Source organism: Chelmon rostratus, chromosome 4 (assembly GCF_017976325.1).
Source record: "Chelmon rostratus isolate fCheRos1 chromosome 4, fCheRos1.pri, whole genome shotgun sequence".
NCBI lineage: Eukaryota > Metazoa > Chordata > Actinopteri > Chaetodontiformes > Chaetodontidae > Chelmon > Chelmon rostratus.
Genome location: NC_055661.1, coordinates 20,524,831 through 20,543,094, shown reverse-complemented (window position 1 = coordinate 20,543,094; position 18,264 = coordinate 20,524,831). Strand labels below are relative to the sequence as shown.

The window sequence follows — 18,264 nt, the reverse complement described above, 5'->3', positions numbered from 1 at the left end:
CAATGAGCTGTTTCACACAGTGTGTAAGGATGGATAATGACTGTTATTTGATAACTGTGCCAAGAAAAAACCTTTAAAGACAGTTATGGTAAACTGATATCAACCCTTCCATGCATGAATTATGACAGCCTCAGTCAAGATTGTGTTTTTATTAGTCTTTAGGCATGAAAAAAAAAGTTTAACTTAATTTTTCAAAGAGTCTCTCACATGTCCACTCGGGTGGACAGCATTCGTTTGACTTTTCAACTGTAGAAATATGTATTTAACACACCAATGGAAATTTTAACAATGTTTGTATTACTGCTTAGTTGTTACTTGATGTCACCTAAATTTATTTACCTGCAAGTGTCTCCTATTACAGAAGGATTGGCAAGGTATTCCTGAGCTGCTCGGCATTCTTGGCCTTCTTGGCCTTCTCTTGGCCATCTTGGTTTTGAGACATTTGTGTTGCACTTACAACGGCTGGCCAGTGGGCGGCAGTGTAAGGGATGACGCACTGGCGTCCACTGTGGTGGTTGATGTGCAACTATACCATTAAAACCCAAGCATGCACAAGAAAACAACTTTTGAATAGCGGTCCACTATAGTGACCACTATGTGTGAAAGGGTTAGGCTTGCAACAGTACGCTGTTTATGCGTACTGTTGCTATGGTATGAAAATTAATCATACTGCGTGCATTTGCTCATTTTATGGCATTTAATTCTGCCATATTAGTGTAATCAAAAAATATTGAATTCCTTGATATTGGTGTATTAAAAAGCATTTGTGCAACCAAAAATCCCATTCCGTTGGTATTCCTTTAAGGGTAATTGTAACTGATAATAATAACAACAACAATAATAATAATAATATAAAACCGTGATACTCCGAAACCGTAATATCATTTTCTGAGATGATTATTATCGTACCATGAAAGTACCATTGCAACCCTCACTGATATGTTAGATACAGAGCTACAAATACATACATATGTGCAATAATGTCACAATAAACACACCCTTGAGAACCACAGAGCCGCCATAATACTGAGTAGGAGTAGCCTATTACCGTGTGCATCATCATAATGTCTAATTACCATCGCATGAACCCCCAGTGAACCCTGAAAGCGAGGTGAACGGGGATGAACGGGTTGTTTAGGACCATGAGGAGCGCAGCGCTGAGTGAGGGCGCCCCTGTAGAGGAGAGCATGGGAAAGGAGTAGTGGAGCGTCGTTTTCTTTCGCTGCGCGCTGATCCCAGTGATGCTGCCGCTCAAGTGTTGCATGCTGAAGAGTGCCGACGCTCTGTGAGAGAGCTTTGGCCCCGGTGAGATGAAGGCTCGGTCTGTGGTGGGAAACGAGGGGCAATGAAGATGAAGATAAGAGTGGTAATTATGAATGAGACCTGGAGGGAACATCACTGTAATGCTCCTTTGTTGGGGGGGGGGGGGGGGGTTGCTGTTACTGCTGCTAAGAAGTGAGTTACAAGCTGAGCTGTGCCATTAGTCTACTGTGACCTAATTGCACTTAGTGGTATTTTATTTTCATCTTTTGCTGTCTTATTTCTATAATTAGAATAATAATCCTCTAGTGACCTGTCTAAAGGTTGTTGCTGTTTCTGCAGGGGGGAGTAATTATAAAGCATGTTTGAATTCAGCAACCCAATGCTATTTTTGCACCCCTCTTTAAAACATGTTGACAGAGCATGTTGAGAGCGACTCAGCTGACATTTCGTTTGCAGCCTTGCACTGGGAAAGAGCAGCTGTTGTTACTGAGTAGCCTAAGCTTTGAATGCTGACATTTAATTAGCTGTGAATCCACCAAAACCGAAGCTCTTGTCCTGAAGCTCATTTTCTAAATCAAGAGCTCTGGCTCCGTGTTGCTCTTAAGGTCCTTTTGAAGTTTTCGTCTTTCACATGTCTCTCCAGTGTCAAGGGGTTAGTGGCATCATCATCGTCACCATGGTTACCAGTTTTATGTTGGTGTACAACAGCAGCTCTGGTGACAGATCATCTCCCTCGTCGGCTTCGTCATTATCGTCCAACCGTTTACACCATGCTCCATCCACGAAAAAGCCGGAGAGACTGCAGAGAGTCCCAGCATCAACACTTGAGGGGTACACAGGTGTCATGGATCATAAGGTAAATTTGCACCATCTGTGCACTGGGAGATGATCTGTCTCCGTGTGCAATTTCATAGACAGTGATGAGGTTGCTAGTAGTTCTTCCTTTGAAATGCTGAAATATTTCTCATAGTCATGTCCGAAGTGTTGTCTAGTTTTCATAAAAGCTACTAAAGAGGCCAGCAGGAAGAAGAAGACATGTATGATAATTTATTTTATGGCACATGGCATATTCTTCTTTTACACTTTCCAACCAAAATCTTTCCAAAGAACTAAAAGATGCAGGAAAATGGTGCAGTTTGCTGCAAGACAAGGTTAAACCTCAGCCTGGTTGTGTGTTCCGACAAAGACAATGGTGGCGTTTGGGGTGAGGGATCGGGTTCTTGTCAGTGCATTAGGTGCCTGCTTGGAGGGGTGATTGGGATTTGGGAGGACAGCATTACTGGCATGTTTTGGAGGAAGCACATGGAGGCCAGCAGTGGAGATATGAGTGACAGTAGCATATGGGGACTTTGTAAAAGAAAAGCTGCAGAAGTCACTTTAGATATCTTTACATTGTCTGGGATGTGCGCTGGGCAAATTTTGCTTGATATACTGATTCAGTCTGTGCATTACACACAGTGGTTATCCTTTAACACAGCAGCAACCTTGCTCTCCTTGCTCTACCACAGCAAGGAATTTTGATTCACCGATTGCATTTGGAAATATTTGTGGGTGACATATTTGTGACATATATGTCGAGCACCTAGCCCTGAAAAATAACATTGATTGCCGTGACACTTTGGTGCATATGTAATACAAACTGCAGCTAATCTGTATGCTGCTGTCATCTAGGTGTAGCAGAGAGACTGGCTTGTAAATGTATCGTCCAGGTATGCACTGAAAATGTTTTTTTGAAGCTTTGGGTACTGGCCTGGTTTCAGGGAGGTGTTTTCGACTTGTTTACAACATTATGGCCTCACAGCTGAATCTGATCTAATGCATTAATTATTGCCGTTTTTTTCTGCATTTCATTTTTATGTCTGTAAGGTAGTAAAGTTCTCTAAATGTGGTAATTGAAACTGCGTGGCAATTTCTGTTAATGAGGAAAAGCTTCACAATAAACAGGAGTTTATTGCAGCTTTATTGCCCCCTGTAAGGCCATAATAATCTCAATTAATCTCTTAAACACTGAACTCAGATTGTGGACTTGCTGTGGCACCATTTCTAAATTCTCTCTGTAGTTTACTCCGTTTCCTGATTCATAATTAATGGGTCCTCCATGAAATATTTAGTGACAAAAGCACTTAAAAGAGGATGAATTTCTTCTAGAATGCTTTATACAAGACATCAGTGCTGTAATCTTTTGGTCATATAGACGCCACAGTCAGTGTTATTGTAATGCAGAGGCCTATCATTCAGGCTGAGGGCAGTGTTACAGACGGTTCATTCAGATAGATGGATGATTCAGACAGCGTCCTGTCTCCCCTCAGTGAGAAAGATACGCAGTGATGCACAGCGGAGTGGAAAAGACATTATGTTGTTCGGGCAGCACTGGCCAGGAGGGGATTTGGAGGAAAGAACTGATGGTTACAGTTCACCTTTCAGTGATTAATGATCAGTGACATGAGAGTTTGATCCAGCTGAGGCTTCCTTGGACTCTGTTTCTTGACTTCTTGACTTCGCCATAAGTTCAGTGCTCCTCTGAGATGTTGTAACTCTCATCAGAACCCTTTAAAGTCAATGAAAAAGAAACATTCATCTGCATTTTCTTAAGAGAAATGAGAGGCAGCTGGAGTTTTTTTGCGGTGCAGGCACTTCATTATTCAGTCTTTCCTGGCCGTCCACCTCCTCCTGGCTGACGGCTGATTCATGATGGAGCCACACTGCGACGTTTTCATACTGCTTAGTGTCACTCTGCCCCCCCCTCCCATGGGGGCTTCCTGCTCTGCTGCCGCTGCACCCTCAGATAGAGCTGGGGAATGACTAACCATAGCAGACCTGCTGTAGGATCTGTGGCGTGGGTGGATCAGTCGGTACCGCTCCCTTCAGGGTCATCTGAGGTCTGCTGCTGGAGGGAATCTTGGCTTTGACACAAGCCACACACACACACACACACACACACACACACACACACACATACACAAGGTAACACAGATTCATACAGCATGCATGCAGAAAACCCCATGCAAATGCCCAGACAGGTTGTTAAAATTTTATGCCCTCATCAGAGCCAGGGATGCTTGAAAATGTGAGGAGAGCTCTGTCTAATGTGCTTTTTTATGGCTCCTATTAACTTATGTGCATATCTTGTTTGCATGGGCTGTGATTTCACTAAGGTGGGTGGTGGGCTGTGGCTGCTTTGCTCATTTATGTCTTACTTAAGAGGGTGCAAAAAAAAACCCCAGCAGTCACCGAGACCGTGCTGTTTCATGTGGCTGAGGGTTAAAGGCTAGACGTTTGGCTTTTCCTTCAGTCTTTTCAGTACCTAATGGCGGCATGAACACAGCAAGAAAAAGCGTTGAAAGCCACAAATCTATACACTGCGAGATCAGACTTCAAAGTTATAGTGCGCTGCATTTATGTGGGGTATCTGGAGCGACAGTAGGAGTTTCAGTGTTCATTATGTTTCTCTCTGTCTGTCTTCTGCAAAGTCTGCAGGTTTTTGAGATGTCCTCTTCCAATGCGTATTTCTTTTCTTTGACGAGCTACAGTAATTAGAGCTGCAGAGTTGAATAGATTCTCTCAAACGCACACATCCACTCAGGCTTTTGAGTTTGAACACCTAAACAGGCAGCCGCTCCCTTCTTCTGCTTCGCTTCTCGTCTTCTCTCCCTCTGATGTTTTGCCGATTGCAGTTAAAGAGATGTTGACCTTTGAAGAACTGTCAGCAGAATCAGTCTACAATGGCCTTTATGCACTCTAATCACAAAGTCTGTGCAAGAGCATGAATGTGGATTGCGTGCCTGTGTCAGTTTATGATGTACCTACTTATTATGGGCGATACCTTTCTGTGCTCTGACAGCCTTTAATGCAGCCAGCCATGGAGAAATGGGCACCATTAGAAAGTCAGCTGTGCATCCTATCTACGTTGACTTCCTTCTAAAGCACAATTTAAGCTGTCTTATAAAGTATGGATGTTAACGTACAGCCTACTTAATGGATGAATTCCCAGGATATGCAAATTTTAATTCCACTCAAAGTAAGTGAGCACCCCTGGCAAAACAGATTATGTTATCCGGTATCATCCTCAGAATGAAATTACATAACCCAAATTGCTAGTCATGCTCATATACCTTAAGGTCCCATTTACACCTGGTATTACCATGTGATCTGTATCTGGAAACAGTGTTTGGATCATGAAATACAATCCACGGGTCTTTGCATTTACACCTGGTATTACCATGTGATCTGTATCTGGAAACAGTGTTTGGATCATGAAATCCAATCCACGGGTCTTTGCATTTACACCTGGTATAAAACACGACTGTGCCTGCATCGTGATCAGATTCCATGTGCTCCTAACAAGGCTACGTCTTCTGAGATGCCAGCCCCCCCCCGTCTCCGTCTGAGGTTGACTGGATAAAGAAGAAGAAAACAAGCGCCTTGATTAACTCGCCTCATTCCCTCAAATTGAGAACAGAGCAAGTTTTTTTGCGACTTGAATGTGTGCCACCAGGAGGAGCTTAATGAGACGTCAACTGTCAGGAGGATTTCGGTGCAATTAATTGGCCTCCGAAGAAAGCAGCGCTGATCATTAAACCCTCACAGCATACAACAGGTACCGCTCATTGCACCCCGGCTCTCAGTTGAGCCGTTAGCCTAATTCTGTACACTTTGGAAAGGGTGTAGTTACTGTTATGATAATGATCAGCAGCTAAATAATTTGTGCATCTGCAATCAAATACAGCTGAGTCTTCATGTTTCCTGCTACAGCTGCTCTGATCAAAAGTTTCATATGTAACATTCCCACATTAAAATGTCTAAAAACGACCAGATATATGCTATATATATGGATGAGCTGTGTACTCACTGTGTTTCCAACAATGTTGAAACCCAGAGAAATATGGCGCTGTATCCGCTTTACCCCCTCCAGTTGTTATAGAATCCAGTAAAACTCTGAAAACACGAGATGATACCTCAGAGAGTGAGGAAGGGGGTCGGCAAATATGACTAAACAAGAGTTCCTCCTGAGTATGTCAGATAGATTTCAGCGATAAATACTCAAATCTTCAGCTGAAAATAGTCTCTGGATTGAATGTGATTGTTAGTGTGCTTGTGAGTATATGGACACGTGTGATATGCATGCATAGTTTGTTTTATGACAGAATAAAACCAAACCAATCATCATTTTGCATCATCACTGCAGGTGTAGGGTCCCACAATGGTGATTTGCAATTTTGTGCATTTGTGCAATATTTGAAGCAATCTATTGTGGCATTGTTAGCTGAAAATAGTGGACATGTCAGGTATGCTACTTTTACTGTTCCACTCTGGCTCTTTTTGAGGGCAGTATAGTGCACTACATAGTAAATAGGGAGTGATTTCGGACAAAGCCATGCTCTTTTCATTAGATTTGTTCACAATAAGAACGAGTAGAATGACATCAACCTTATCCTTTGAAATCATGGTTAATAATGGCAATATAGCCTTTTTTGTTCTGTGCTAATGACTCATCTGTGACCTCTAAAGCCTCTAAAGTCTATTTCCTTGTGGGAATGTACTCTCCACCCTTCTTAAACTGGCAGGGGTGCAGGCAGAAGCTGGTGGATTGGAGGCATATTGGAGGCTTTGGTGCAATATTAGAGGCTGACTGATGGGGTTTCCTCTGAAAGCAATTATGATCCTGGGTTCCCCTGGGAAGCATATAAACAGGATCATACTGATGAGTCTGGAGTCAGCGTGTTTGCCATAATTGACTGTTCCGTCTTCTTCTTCTGCTGCTGCGCTGAGCACCATGCCTTTCTCTTTTATTTTTAACACTATATACAAAAGAAGAATCTCAACATCCCCTCAACGTCATGGACAAGTCTGTCTGCTTTCTGAAACACACACCCCCTCCGCACCCAGCAAATCCCTCCCTCTCCAGCTCTCTACAGCAGTACATGCAAAATGTAAAATAATAAACCACAGGAAATACAATGTTTTAAAAAAATGAAATTACATGGACACATAAAAACTAAAATGTTGGAACAACTCATTCACAGGAGCACCGACACATAATGAGCACTGTCACCTCCATTTTTTCTCACAGTGTCTGTGAAAAAACTGGATATGAAAGGTGTCCATATTTTCCTAAAATGATTCGACTTTCCTCAAATCAGATTCTATCAGATCTAAATTAGATTTCCTCTAGTCAACCTTGACATCTTTCTTGGCATGAGAAGGGGTTTTTTGGATTTTTCAAATTAAATGGGATGTGATTATACGGGCACGTAAATGCAAGAGCTTTGTTAATATTCATAGACCAGCAAGCATTTTCTGGTTTTACACTAAAAATGCATTGTAAAGGATTTGGTTCCATCTCTCTGTTGTGGGTATCACCGAGAAATTTGAAGATCGAGCCCCATAAATTCTCCCGATCGAGACAAGAACTTGCCATATAATTCAAAAATGCAGGAGATCATTCCTTCAGTTTCTGTATTTAACAATGATAAAGTGTCAGTATGATTGATTGGGGGCTTATGAGGAAAGGTGTTGAATTGTGGCTTGATGAAATTCCTCAGCTGTAAATCTCAATAAAGAGTGTGTGAGGGATGATATTATTGTTAACAGTATGCAAAAAGTCCATGTGCATGCACATTCTTAATAAACTTGATCCAGTTTCCAAAACCTCATCTATCAGTGCAGGGGTCGGAGAATATGTGATAATTCTTTGTTGGCCACAGCATTTCTTAGATCGTTACCAGATTCTAAATGTATACGACTCCATTAGCGTCTGTATCCATAGAGATCTGTAAGGTGCAACAATCTAAAGAGAGAAGAGGATGTTTGTACGACTCTGCCACAACCAAGCTTGTGGTGTTTGCATCTGAATGACCTGTGACCCAGATAATGACCTTTTGAATGCTACACGCCCAATAATAATGAAGGAGATTGTGCATGGCTGTATGTTCTTCATTCTTATGTCTTTCCAGTGAAAACTAATTTTCCTCAGAGGAAGCTGGCAGCTGGTTATACAGGATATAATTCGCTTTTGCACAGATTTAATTTATAGCCAGACAATTCCCAAACTGCCTGAGTTTAGCCCGAATGGAAGGAATTGAAGATAGAGGGTCACTGACAAGCAAGAAAAGGTCATCTACGCAAAATGCTACCTCGTACAACTAATTACCCTGAGTTATCCCTTCAACTGCATGGCTCAGTCGCGATGAAACACCAAGCCGATCAATCCAAAAGTAGCGGGGAAAGGGGACAACAATGTCTTGTCCCTCCCTGAAGAGCATTTTTAACCTCCTCGAACGATAAACGTCTTGTGAGGTCAGTTATATCAGATTGATTTAGTCTAATGATGTTTTATTTCTGGTCTGCCTCTCCTGTATGTCTCCAGAAAGTTCCTTCAGTTTAACAATGTTTTCTTTTATCCTGTCTGCCAAATAGTTGATAATTTGGCAACATAAGTATGCTTTTAAGGTCTCCCACAGGAGCCCCTGAATTCACTATGTAGAATTTGGTTAAACTTCTGAAAATGAGACGGTGTAGATATCATGTCCTACAAGCAGGTGTAAATTCTCGGAAATGTGTGATGCACAGGTGGGAGAAGGACATTTAAATCTCAGGGGTCACATGAGCCTAACTGTGCAGTAAAACTCTTACGAGCAGAGGCCACTTTATGATATATGAGCAGGTCTGGTTGATGAGTGATATAGTTCAGGATATAAAGTACAATTGAAATCACTGATTTAATAAGAGAGTTAGTATCTACAAATGGCAATGGGCAAAGGCCATGAATAATATCTTCATCATCCTCATTGGTAGCATTAATACTTGCCAGTTTCAGGTTTGTTCAGGGGTTTTCCAGAGGCAACACCATTTTGCCTGCTTGAAAGAGGCTGTCTTCATGAATAAGCATGGCTGCGCCTCTGGTCTTGGAATCAAATCTAGAATGATAAATTTTGCATTCCCAGTTTTTATGTATCCTCCCAACATCTCCATTAAAAAGAAATGCTATGCCGACATTAAGCTGTAGAAGGTGGGCTGAAATTTGACTTTCCTGTTACTTATTCTGTTCATCAATAGAAAAGGTGGACATACAGTATATGGCACCAGAGCCAGAACAGTCGGTAATGGCTTCTTAAAGTGCAAAGTAATTATAGGATCTGTACTTGCAGTTGCCAAAACCATCATTAAACAGATTACGAAAACACTGATTGCATAATAAAATGTTGTAGCCCTCCCACCTCCCAATCTCCCACACTTACCCAGCAAGGTGCAGCAGAACCTGTACTTTAGCTTGTGGCAATACACTCAGTGGTAACACTGAGAATGAAAGTGAAATAGAACAAGTCAGTATTTGAAAAAAAAAGGGAAAAAGCCTTAAGCAGAAAGAAACAGGCTGTATTAAAGTTATATTATATTAAACAGCTGCTGTATATTACAGACATACATTGCAGCCATGTATTAATCACAAAAAGAGAACTTTCAGCACCATTAATGAGACCAAACCAAGACCAACGACAGAAGAATACATAAAGCTGTAATGCAGGACGCAACAGTGTAATGTAGTTACTCATCGAGACGTCTTCACACCGCCATGAGACCCGCCACAGCTCTCTTTAATCCAGCCGGCATTGCGTCAGAGTTCACTCTCGTAATGCCTTTTTGTATCATGTTTATCCTGAAAAATGCTCATGGGGTCATGCATTATTGATCAAGGCAGACAGCCCTCTATCCGCGTGATAAACTGCAGGCTGGGCGTGTGTGGGAGTCATCAAGTGCAAATGCTGGTTGGTTCACAAATTAAAGGGCCATTGTGTTAATTCAAGGTTGATTACGGGTAAAAATCGACCTGTAACGTGCAAGACATTCCACTCATTTATTCATTCATTCATCAGTCCGTGGGGTGTATCTTCAGCTGTCTCTATCTGAAATAGTCTCTATCTGATTCTAAAAGCCCCTCTCAGTGTGATACATGGTCTGAAAGTGGCTATTTCCCAGCGCCGTCAAGCTGTCAGAGGCTCGGGGAACTGCCACTGGAGCCTCAACATCACTGTCAAGGACACTTTTATTATTTCACAGGCACTTGAAGCTAAACCGGCCCTGCAACCTTCACTTGCCTTTTACTCGTTTAACACAGTCTCTAACTTTCGAAATGATTAAAAGTTGCTTGGGAGTGATTGCTTGGACAGCGCTGAGGGGAAAACGCATCTGCTGTGCGTAGAGGAAGAAACAGCTAAGAGCCCTGTGATTTTTCCCAGCTAAGTCAGGGAGGGTGTGTTTGTGCAGTGAGGCGCGTTATTCGCTCCAGCTTACCTGTTACTGACAGAGGCGGTCTGCGCACATACTCCAACAGGAAATGGTTTGTTATGGGCAGCGCGCTGGGGAATGGAAATACCTGTTCCTCAATGCATAGACACTGTGTGTGTTTGTGTGTAGAAAGGATTACAACTGGGCTTGAATCTAGACACTTTTTAGACAGTTGCAGACTCCTGCCAGAGAAACGTGAGTGTATCAGATATCTGCGGTCACATCGAGCTCTGCACAAAGATTGAAGTGCATCCACAGACACCGCCCACACACCCCCACCTACACACATGCTGTACAGATGCAGAACCACACATACACACACTAGGCAATCATTCAGCGTGGGGTCACAGAGATAGTGGAAGAGTATTATAAATATAGCAGTGGGAGCAGCACAGCCTGCGGCACTGGTAATATCACCTGTATGCACACACACACACACACAGACTAACACATACTTTCCCACCTCAGAACCTGATGGAGTGTGAAGCTCAGAGCACAGTTCAGAATGCCAATGCAGCTCCCTATTAAGGTTGGGAATAATTCATGTGAAGAGCGTCTGGGTTTTCGCTGTCGGATCATTGAATCCGAGCTCGCCTTTTTCAACTTTGAAAACCTGGCTGGACACGACAACATGAATACCTGGTCCATATCATTCAAACACCAGCCCTGCTATACAGCCTTTACAAAGCTGATGTACACGGATTTGAATCGGATTTTGTATAACGGAGCATGTTCTGGCGACTGTACTGTACATGCATCTCTTGTTTTATGGGAGAGAACATCGCTCTGAGGCTCTTTTCGACTGAATAAATGCGCAGGCTTATGTCTATTCATGATTTCCCCACAAAATCAAAGTACTGCACGAAAGAGCCTGTGCTCGATTGTCAGCCATGATAATCTGCAGTGCATTTGAATAATAGGATACCTGACAGTGCAGCCCATTACCAGTCTAGCTGCTTGATTCTGTGCCAATTACACTTTATTCTGGTCCTGCTTGGTTATCATTGCGTGTGCGCTTGATGAAAAACTACATTAACCTGTGAATAAAAATCTAAAAAAAAAAGCCTGGAATTAAATTCTAAAGTTTTGGCTTCTTTACCAGAGATGCTTTATATCAAGCTTGAGGAAACTGTGCTGTTATACAGGCTGTGCAGAGAGAACTTTCAGGGTCATTGGTTGTTTCGTCTTGGCAGCCGGATTCTAAGATCAAATCAAGGATCTCTGCAAGTAAGACTTGACCTTGATGGCTGCAGGTTGCAGATTCATCCCTTTTGCCTCTGGCTACTTTGCCAGTTGCTACTTTATCTTTTCGCTACTTATAGTGGTGCAGACCTGTGGATGGAAATGTCAGTCTTTCTGACTTTTCCTCTAGCGCCTCCATGAGTTTGTTTTGTGGTTTTGAGAGAGATGTGAGATGTCTCAACAACTATTGAATGAACTCCTATGAAGTGTTGAGCAGATGCTCATGTTCCCCTCAGGATGACTTCAAACTTTGGTGTTGAAACTCGTGATATTCCAGTTATCCCCAAGCTGTGCTTTGTGTTTAGCACTAATTAGCAAATGTTAGCATGCTGACCAATTAAGATAGTGAACATGCCTACGAAACATCATTCTATTAGCATTGCAGTTGTAAGTATGTTAGCATGTAACAAGCACCTTTTATATTGCCTCTGAGAATATGCCATATTCTGTAATCTTTTAAAGGTTTTTAGTGGCAGAAAAACACGATTCTCTAGAGAAAATGTTATATGAAAATGTGATGTGATTAAAATGACTTTTTCCACAGCCTGTCTTAAATATTATCTGAATGGAGCTACAATTATTTCTGACCTTTAGTCTTTCACCTCTGCAGCCTCTGAAGCTGCACTGCAGGACTTGTGCCCTGGTGACCAGCTCCGGCCAGCTAACTGGGAGCAAGAGAGGTGAAGAAATCGACCACTCAGAGTGTGTAATCCGTATGAACGACGCTCCCAGCATAGGCTTCCAGCGGGATGTCGGCCATCGCACAAGCCTGCGTGTCATAGCTCACTCCAGCCTGCAGAGGGTGCTGCGGAGCCGGCAGCAGCTGCTCAACGCGAGCCAAGACGCGGTGTTCATCTTCTGGGGACCCAGCAGCTGCATGAGACGCGATGGGAAAGGCCAAGTTTACAACAGCCTCAAGCTGCTAAACCAGCTGCTGCCCAAACTTAAAGTCTACATCATTTCCCGCTTTAAAATGCTGAAGTTTGATGAGCTGTTTAAAAAGGAAACAGGGATTGACAGGTAAACGTTCACAGAATCAGTCCTTTCTTTGTGAGGTTTATTTCTGTGTGACCTACATGAGACAAACAGGAAGTCTGTGCACGAAAAGAAATGAAAAAAAAAACGAGGGGCAAATAAAAAAAATGTCTTCAGCTTAAGACTTGCTCACTAAAGAATAAGTTCTAAAAGCTCTAAACACTCCGAGTGTTATTAACAGGATTTAGATTAAAACTTGTCTGTTACGTCTTGGAGGATTTTAAGGGATTTGATTCATACCAAGTTCACAGTTGTCCCACTAATGCCAGGCTTAGGGAGAGTATTGCATAGTATTTTCTTATGTACCATGTAGTAAGACATTTACAGAAGTGGCTCAACATCAGAAAGAAACACATTTTACTTCAGTGCCATTTTGACTCTTCCAGAAGCTTTGTGCTCCCCCGGTCAGAAAACAATACGGTGAGTAAGCATAAATCAGTATCCTGGAGTGGGAACTGACAAACTTACTGAAAGGGACAAATTATAAACCAGGGCTTTAAGTGCAGCAGACAGAACACAGATAAATAAGGCTTGCATGACAGATCCAAATGTTGTGTAGTATCGGAACGGCTTTCATGAAGAAGTGATGATGGGGAGTGGCTGGATGCCGAGTCCCAACAGACTCAGCCTGCCCTCATGCTGCCGCTCTGCTTGGCAGCATTAGTATCTTTACGCGAGGAAGCGCCACAGCTGCCAAGCTATTCTCGCTTTAGTGGGACATTAGCATCAGTACACAGCCCCTCGCACATATGTTGTATTCAATTAGAGTCGGATATAATAATTGTATTTTTGGGGTCTTGATGCAGAGACATAACTTACACAAAGATAACAGGACATCCCATGTATTAATAGGATGTTATAAATGCCATATATATATATATATATATATATATATGGCATTTAAATGTCAAATGGCTTTTGCATTTGACATTTTCAGAGGAAGTTTCAGTGCTTAGTGTGGAACAAACAGAACAAATCTGATCAACATACATGTAAAGCGTGTGGGCATACCATTCCACTTTTTACACAAGAGGTACAAGCACCTGTGCTGCAGAAGAATGGCTGACGGAATATGATCTTACAGATTAAGAAGCAAACAGATAAGGACCTTACGTCAATACAGCCTTTCATAAACTGATTTGCATGTGAACAGTAAACCACAAGGAAGACGACAGGATGTTGCCTTTGAATGGAAAATCCAATCGCTTCAGCCTTCATGTAAGAATAGTCGGTGTCAGAATAAGTGTTATACTCATGGATATTTCCTTTGTTGTTGTATACAAGGCATAGAAACAAAGACAGTCTTTCTTCAATCTGTCGTGTCACCTTCAAGTGTATTTATCACTGAAAAGAAGACTGAGTCGATGAAATCTAGAACTACAGCTTTAATCTGCTCTCATTTGGTCTCTTGGAAGGACCCAGTACTCCCAGTATTTATACATCACATGAGTATGGATTCACTAACAATGGTGACCTTGCCTTGTCTTTCAGGAAGAGTTCCAACTCCTGGCTGAGTACTGGCTGGTTCACCATGGCCATAGCCCTGGAGCTGTGTGACAGGACCAATGTGTTTGGCATGGTGCCACCTGATTTCTGCAGGTACAGTCAGAATCAGATCATTTTTAATGCAAGAATTTAGGTGCACAGCAATTTTTATTTTAATTTTAACCTTGCACAGAAGTAGGAAGCTACAAGTAACATAATACCAAGATAAGACCAAGCTTGTGCTATTGGTACTCACTCAGACTTGTATTTGCCGAGCAGGCCAAAGTGATGCAATAATATTTTGTTCATTTATTTAAGTTTATGATTTTTTTTTTGGTCACTTGGGATCAGTGGAAACCAAGTGGCGACCTCCAGGGCAGGAAAGTGAAGCAAAATGCCAAAAACTGCAGTTCCTTGAATGACCACTTGGGGTTGGCTCCAAAAGCAAGTCAGCCCCATACACTCCCATATTAAAAAAGATAGATAGATAGATAATGGATGGATGGATGGATAGATAGATAGATAGATAGATAGATAGATAGATAGATAGATAGATAGATAGATAGACAGACTACTACCAACCGAGAATACTACTGAACTTTACAGCAGAAATAAACTGTTCACAGGATGTTATGGTCCAAAAAACAGTTTTGCTCTTTAGCTAATTTTCCCCATTCATGACAACCGTACAGGGAGCAATTTTTTCTATAAACCAATCATTTCAGTTATATTAAGGCTTAAACTTATGCATAATTATGGGCATGGCCACTTTGGATGACAGCTAGCCACTAGGTTTCAGGCAGATATAAGAATATTTATCATTGCAGATTTACGTTTTTTTTAGGTACATACATAGAACACATGTTTATGTAAAATATATACTAAAACCAAGACATTTTGTGTTGTCTTACTGGTGCCTTCAATTAGGGTCATGTTCTTAAGACATCGCACAATGAGATGCTGCAGGTGAAAGCTCAGAGTTCATGAATTGTGACGTATGGCAATGTTTTTGCTGCCTTTTTATTATCTTTATTATTGTAAATCCCAACTACCTTTGACAATGAAATGCAGAAAACACAGAATCATTAACCATGACGGCAAAGAAACGTCTGCTTTTTATTGCCAGTTTCCTAGCAACAGTGTTCACATGACTTGAACTACCTCAATGCCAAGAATATTGTGTCCTTGACTTTTTAGATAAAAAAAATAAACTATCTCACAAGATGAAGGCATCATACATTTTAATTTTATGTAAAAAAAATGATCTCAACTTGTTAATTATTATTAAAGCTAAATCACCTTCATGTAACTGCTGGCAAAAAGCAATTGACTTCTATTTCACGTATTAATTTAAAAAAAAACATTTTATCTACTCATACAGGGAAATAACTTGGTAGGTAAACTCCATCAAATAAACGATAATTAACAAAAAATATTCTAACACATTTTCTGACTCATTTATTTGGAGTACACTAAGACTTTTGAGCAGTCGTTCTGTAACATCCTGCTCAATCTGTTGAATTATAAATCCAAGACACCATCGAAATCCCTTGTCCTCAGGCCTTAAGTTTTCAGTTTGTCACTTCCTGTTTGAACAAGTGGGGCAAATAGTGCACAAGCTGCGTCTCCACTCTGTGAGTTACTGTGTGCTGACAACATGGGCGTGTTTCTGCATGAAAATCTTGTCTAGTGCATCTTTAATGGTGTCTTCAACTTGTAATGACAATTTCACATTTTACTCCCCGCAGTGACTCCTTCAAGTGTCTTTTATTGCCACGATGGGTGAATGAATGTGATTCTGGCGCCAGTGGAAACGTTCATCTTGACATTTTTACAACGAAAATAAGAAATTGTACTGAATAGGTGGTTTAATATCTAACATTCTAGGTCACTGGAAGTAGAAGAATAATTTAGCTAACGTTGTTCCTGCATGAATCTACAAGGGCACAAAGGACAGTGTGACACATTTGGATATTCATAGAGATGTTCTGTGCAGATTGAAGTGACTCTCATGTGGCTGAGTCTTCCACTGAGTTTGCTGTGACCGCGAGTATCAGAGGAATAAGATGGTGTATAATGAACACATCTGTGAGCCCACATCCTTCTGATCTTTCTGTTTTTCTTTGTTGCTGTCTCCATCTTCTTCCCCGCTGTGACTCGCTTCCTCCCTCCTCTCCCCCACCCTCATCTCTTAATTATCACTCTATTTCCACATCCCTCCCTCACACTTTGACTTTCATGCCTTTCCGTGCCTTCCTCCCCCTCGCCTCTCCTCTCCCCGGCTCCCGTGTAGATCCCCCTCTCATCCCTCCGTGCCGTATCATTACTATGAGCCCTCTGGGCCCGACGAATGCTCCATGTACCTCTCCCACGAGAGGAGCCGCCGAGGAAGCCACCACCGCTTCATCACGGAGAAGGCGGTGTTCGCAAACTGGGCTCGAACCCTCAACATTCACTTTTACCAGCCAGACTGGAAGCCCGCTGCTGTCATCGCCAACAGGAACAGCTCATGCACTCCTACTCCAGCTGGATCCTGAGATTCAGTCCAGACAGGATCCCCAGGAGTGTAGAATTTGTGTGTGGACAGTTTCCAGCGTGCAGCTTCCCTCTGCGGCTGATGTGTGACTGCTTGAGACAGCAGTAGGACAGAGCGTGCCACTGTTGTGGCAGTTAGCCTACTGCCTAAGCAGCTTGGCACAATGGGATCATTGAATAATAGCAGCACAAAGCCTCAACAATGTTTTGGAAGTGTAATTATAATACGATGAATTTAATAGTGGAACCAAAGCCATGGAGCTTGCCTCAAGTGTGTTTTTTTACTCTGTGTAGAGCTGCTTTAATAACACTCAAGCTGTCAGAGAGGAGACAGGCAATGAGTCAGTACACCCCTGCAACAACTGCAGTATGATTGATTCATTTTCATAACGCTGAAAACACATTCATTGAGGACACTGAGGTCATGTCCTCATCGTTTCTGGGAATGTGACGGTTTTATCGAGCTTTATGGCCGCAACTGACATTAATTTCATTATCAATTAATTTTTTTAATGACTTGATCAATGATTTTGTCTATAAAATGTAGGAAAATTAAAAAAAATGCCCTTTATAATTTTTCTGAGCCTATATATCAAGTAAGTCCTTCACATATCTTGTTTTGATCCCACAAACAGTCCAGAGGAGATTCAGTTAAGCAACAAATGGCCACTTCGGAGAGTTTGCCATTTTTGACTAATAGTTAATTAATCAAATTAATGCTTTTAGCACTAGTTTTGCCACAAATATATGAGAACACTTCAAATATTAAGATGCAGTGATGATTTAAAGAGACGCAGGACCAGAACATATGGTCCATTAGTGCTCATGACTGGTGACATCTGGGACAGATGACGTCAGAACTGGAATTTATGGACACATTTTCTCTCTAAAATGGGGACACGATCTTTCAGTGTTTAGACAATCAAACTGTAATTGCTGATAAAACAGATTAAAGGAATGTAGCCTTTCTGCAGCAGATTTATATTCCTGAGGAAGGCTTTAGACAGCATTTAGACCATCACCATCAAGGGATGCTCAGCTTAGCCCCGGGGCCACTTTCACAAAGTGACAGGAGGCCGGGGGCCAGTTCATAAACAAACATTAATTATATTTATCAGATCAATGAATAAACATTAAAAGGCCTGTAACTCATCTTTCTTTGAAATTCTTTCAATGAACTAACTTATTAACTTAACTTATTAAATAAATTAACTTGGAAGAATATAAGAATCGACACTAGAGGCCTTTATGACAGATAAATCAGATATTTTAACAGCTGCAACTGCATTTTAGTTGTAAATGCTTTGGTCACATTTGTCACATGTAGAGTTTGTTCAGCATTAAACAGAGCTGGAACCTCATACAATCACTTAAATGTTGGAATGATTCATAAACCATAAACATGAATAGCACATTTAACCT

The 18,264-nt window shown here is 41.7% G+C and overlaps 1 protein-coding gene across 1 annotated transcript; it reads left to right on the top strand.

Moving 5' to 3' along the window:
* The first annotated feature begins 1,276 nt into the window (after window positions 1–1,276).
* st6galnac5b (ST6 (alpha-N-acetyl-neuraminyl-2,3-beta-galactosyl-1,3)-N-acetylgalactosaminide alpha-2,6-sialyltransferase 5b) lies at window positions 1,277–17,081 on the top strand. Its single transcript, XM_041935667.1, has 5 exons — window positions 1,277–1,366; window positions 1,907–2,119; window positions 12,398–12,807; window positions 14,314–14,421; window positions 16,601–17,081. Exons 1-5 carry the CDS (start codon window positions 1,346–1,348, stop codon window positions 16,842–16,844), a joined length of 996 nt encoding a protein of 331 aa, XP_041791601.1. The 5' UTR covers window positions 1,277–1,345; the 3' UTR covers window positions 16,845–17,081.
* Window positions 17,082–18,264: the final 1,183 nt, after the last annotated feature.

Excerpts from the sequence above, each read along its gene's own strand:
- st6galnac5b (XM_041935667.1), top strand. The coding sequence starts at position 1,346 with ATGAAGATGAAGATAAGAGTG. Across the intron at positions 1,367-1,906 it reads TGAAGATGAAGATAAGAGTG|TGTCAAGGGGTTAGTGGCAT; the intron begins GTAATTATGAAT and ends ATGTCTCTCCAG. Across the intron at positions 12,808-14,313 it reads AAGGAAACAGGGATTGACAG|GAAGAGTTCCAACTCCTGGC; the intron begins GTAAACGTTCAC and ends CTTGTCTTTCAG.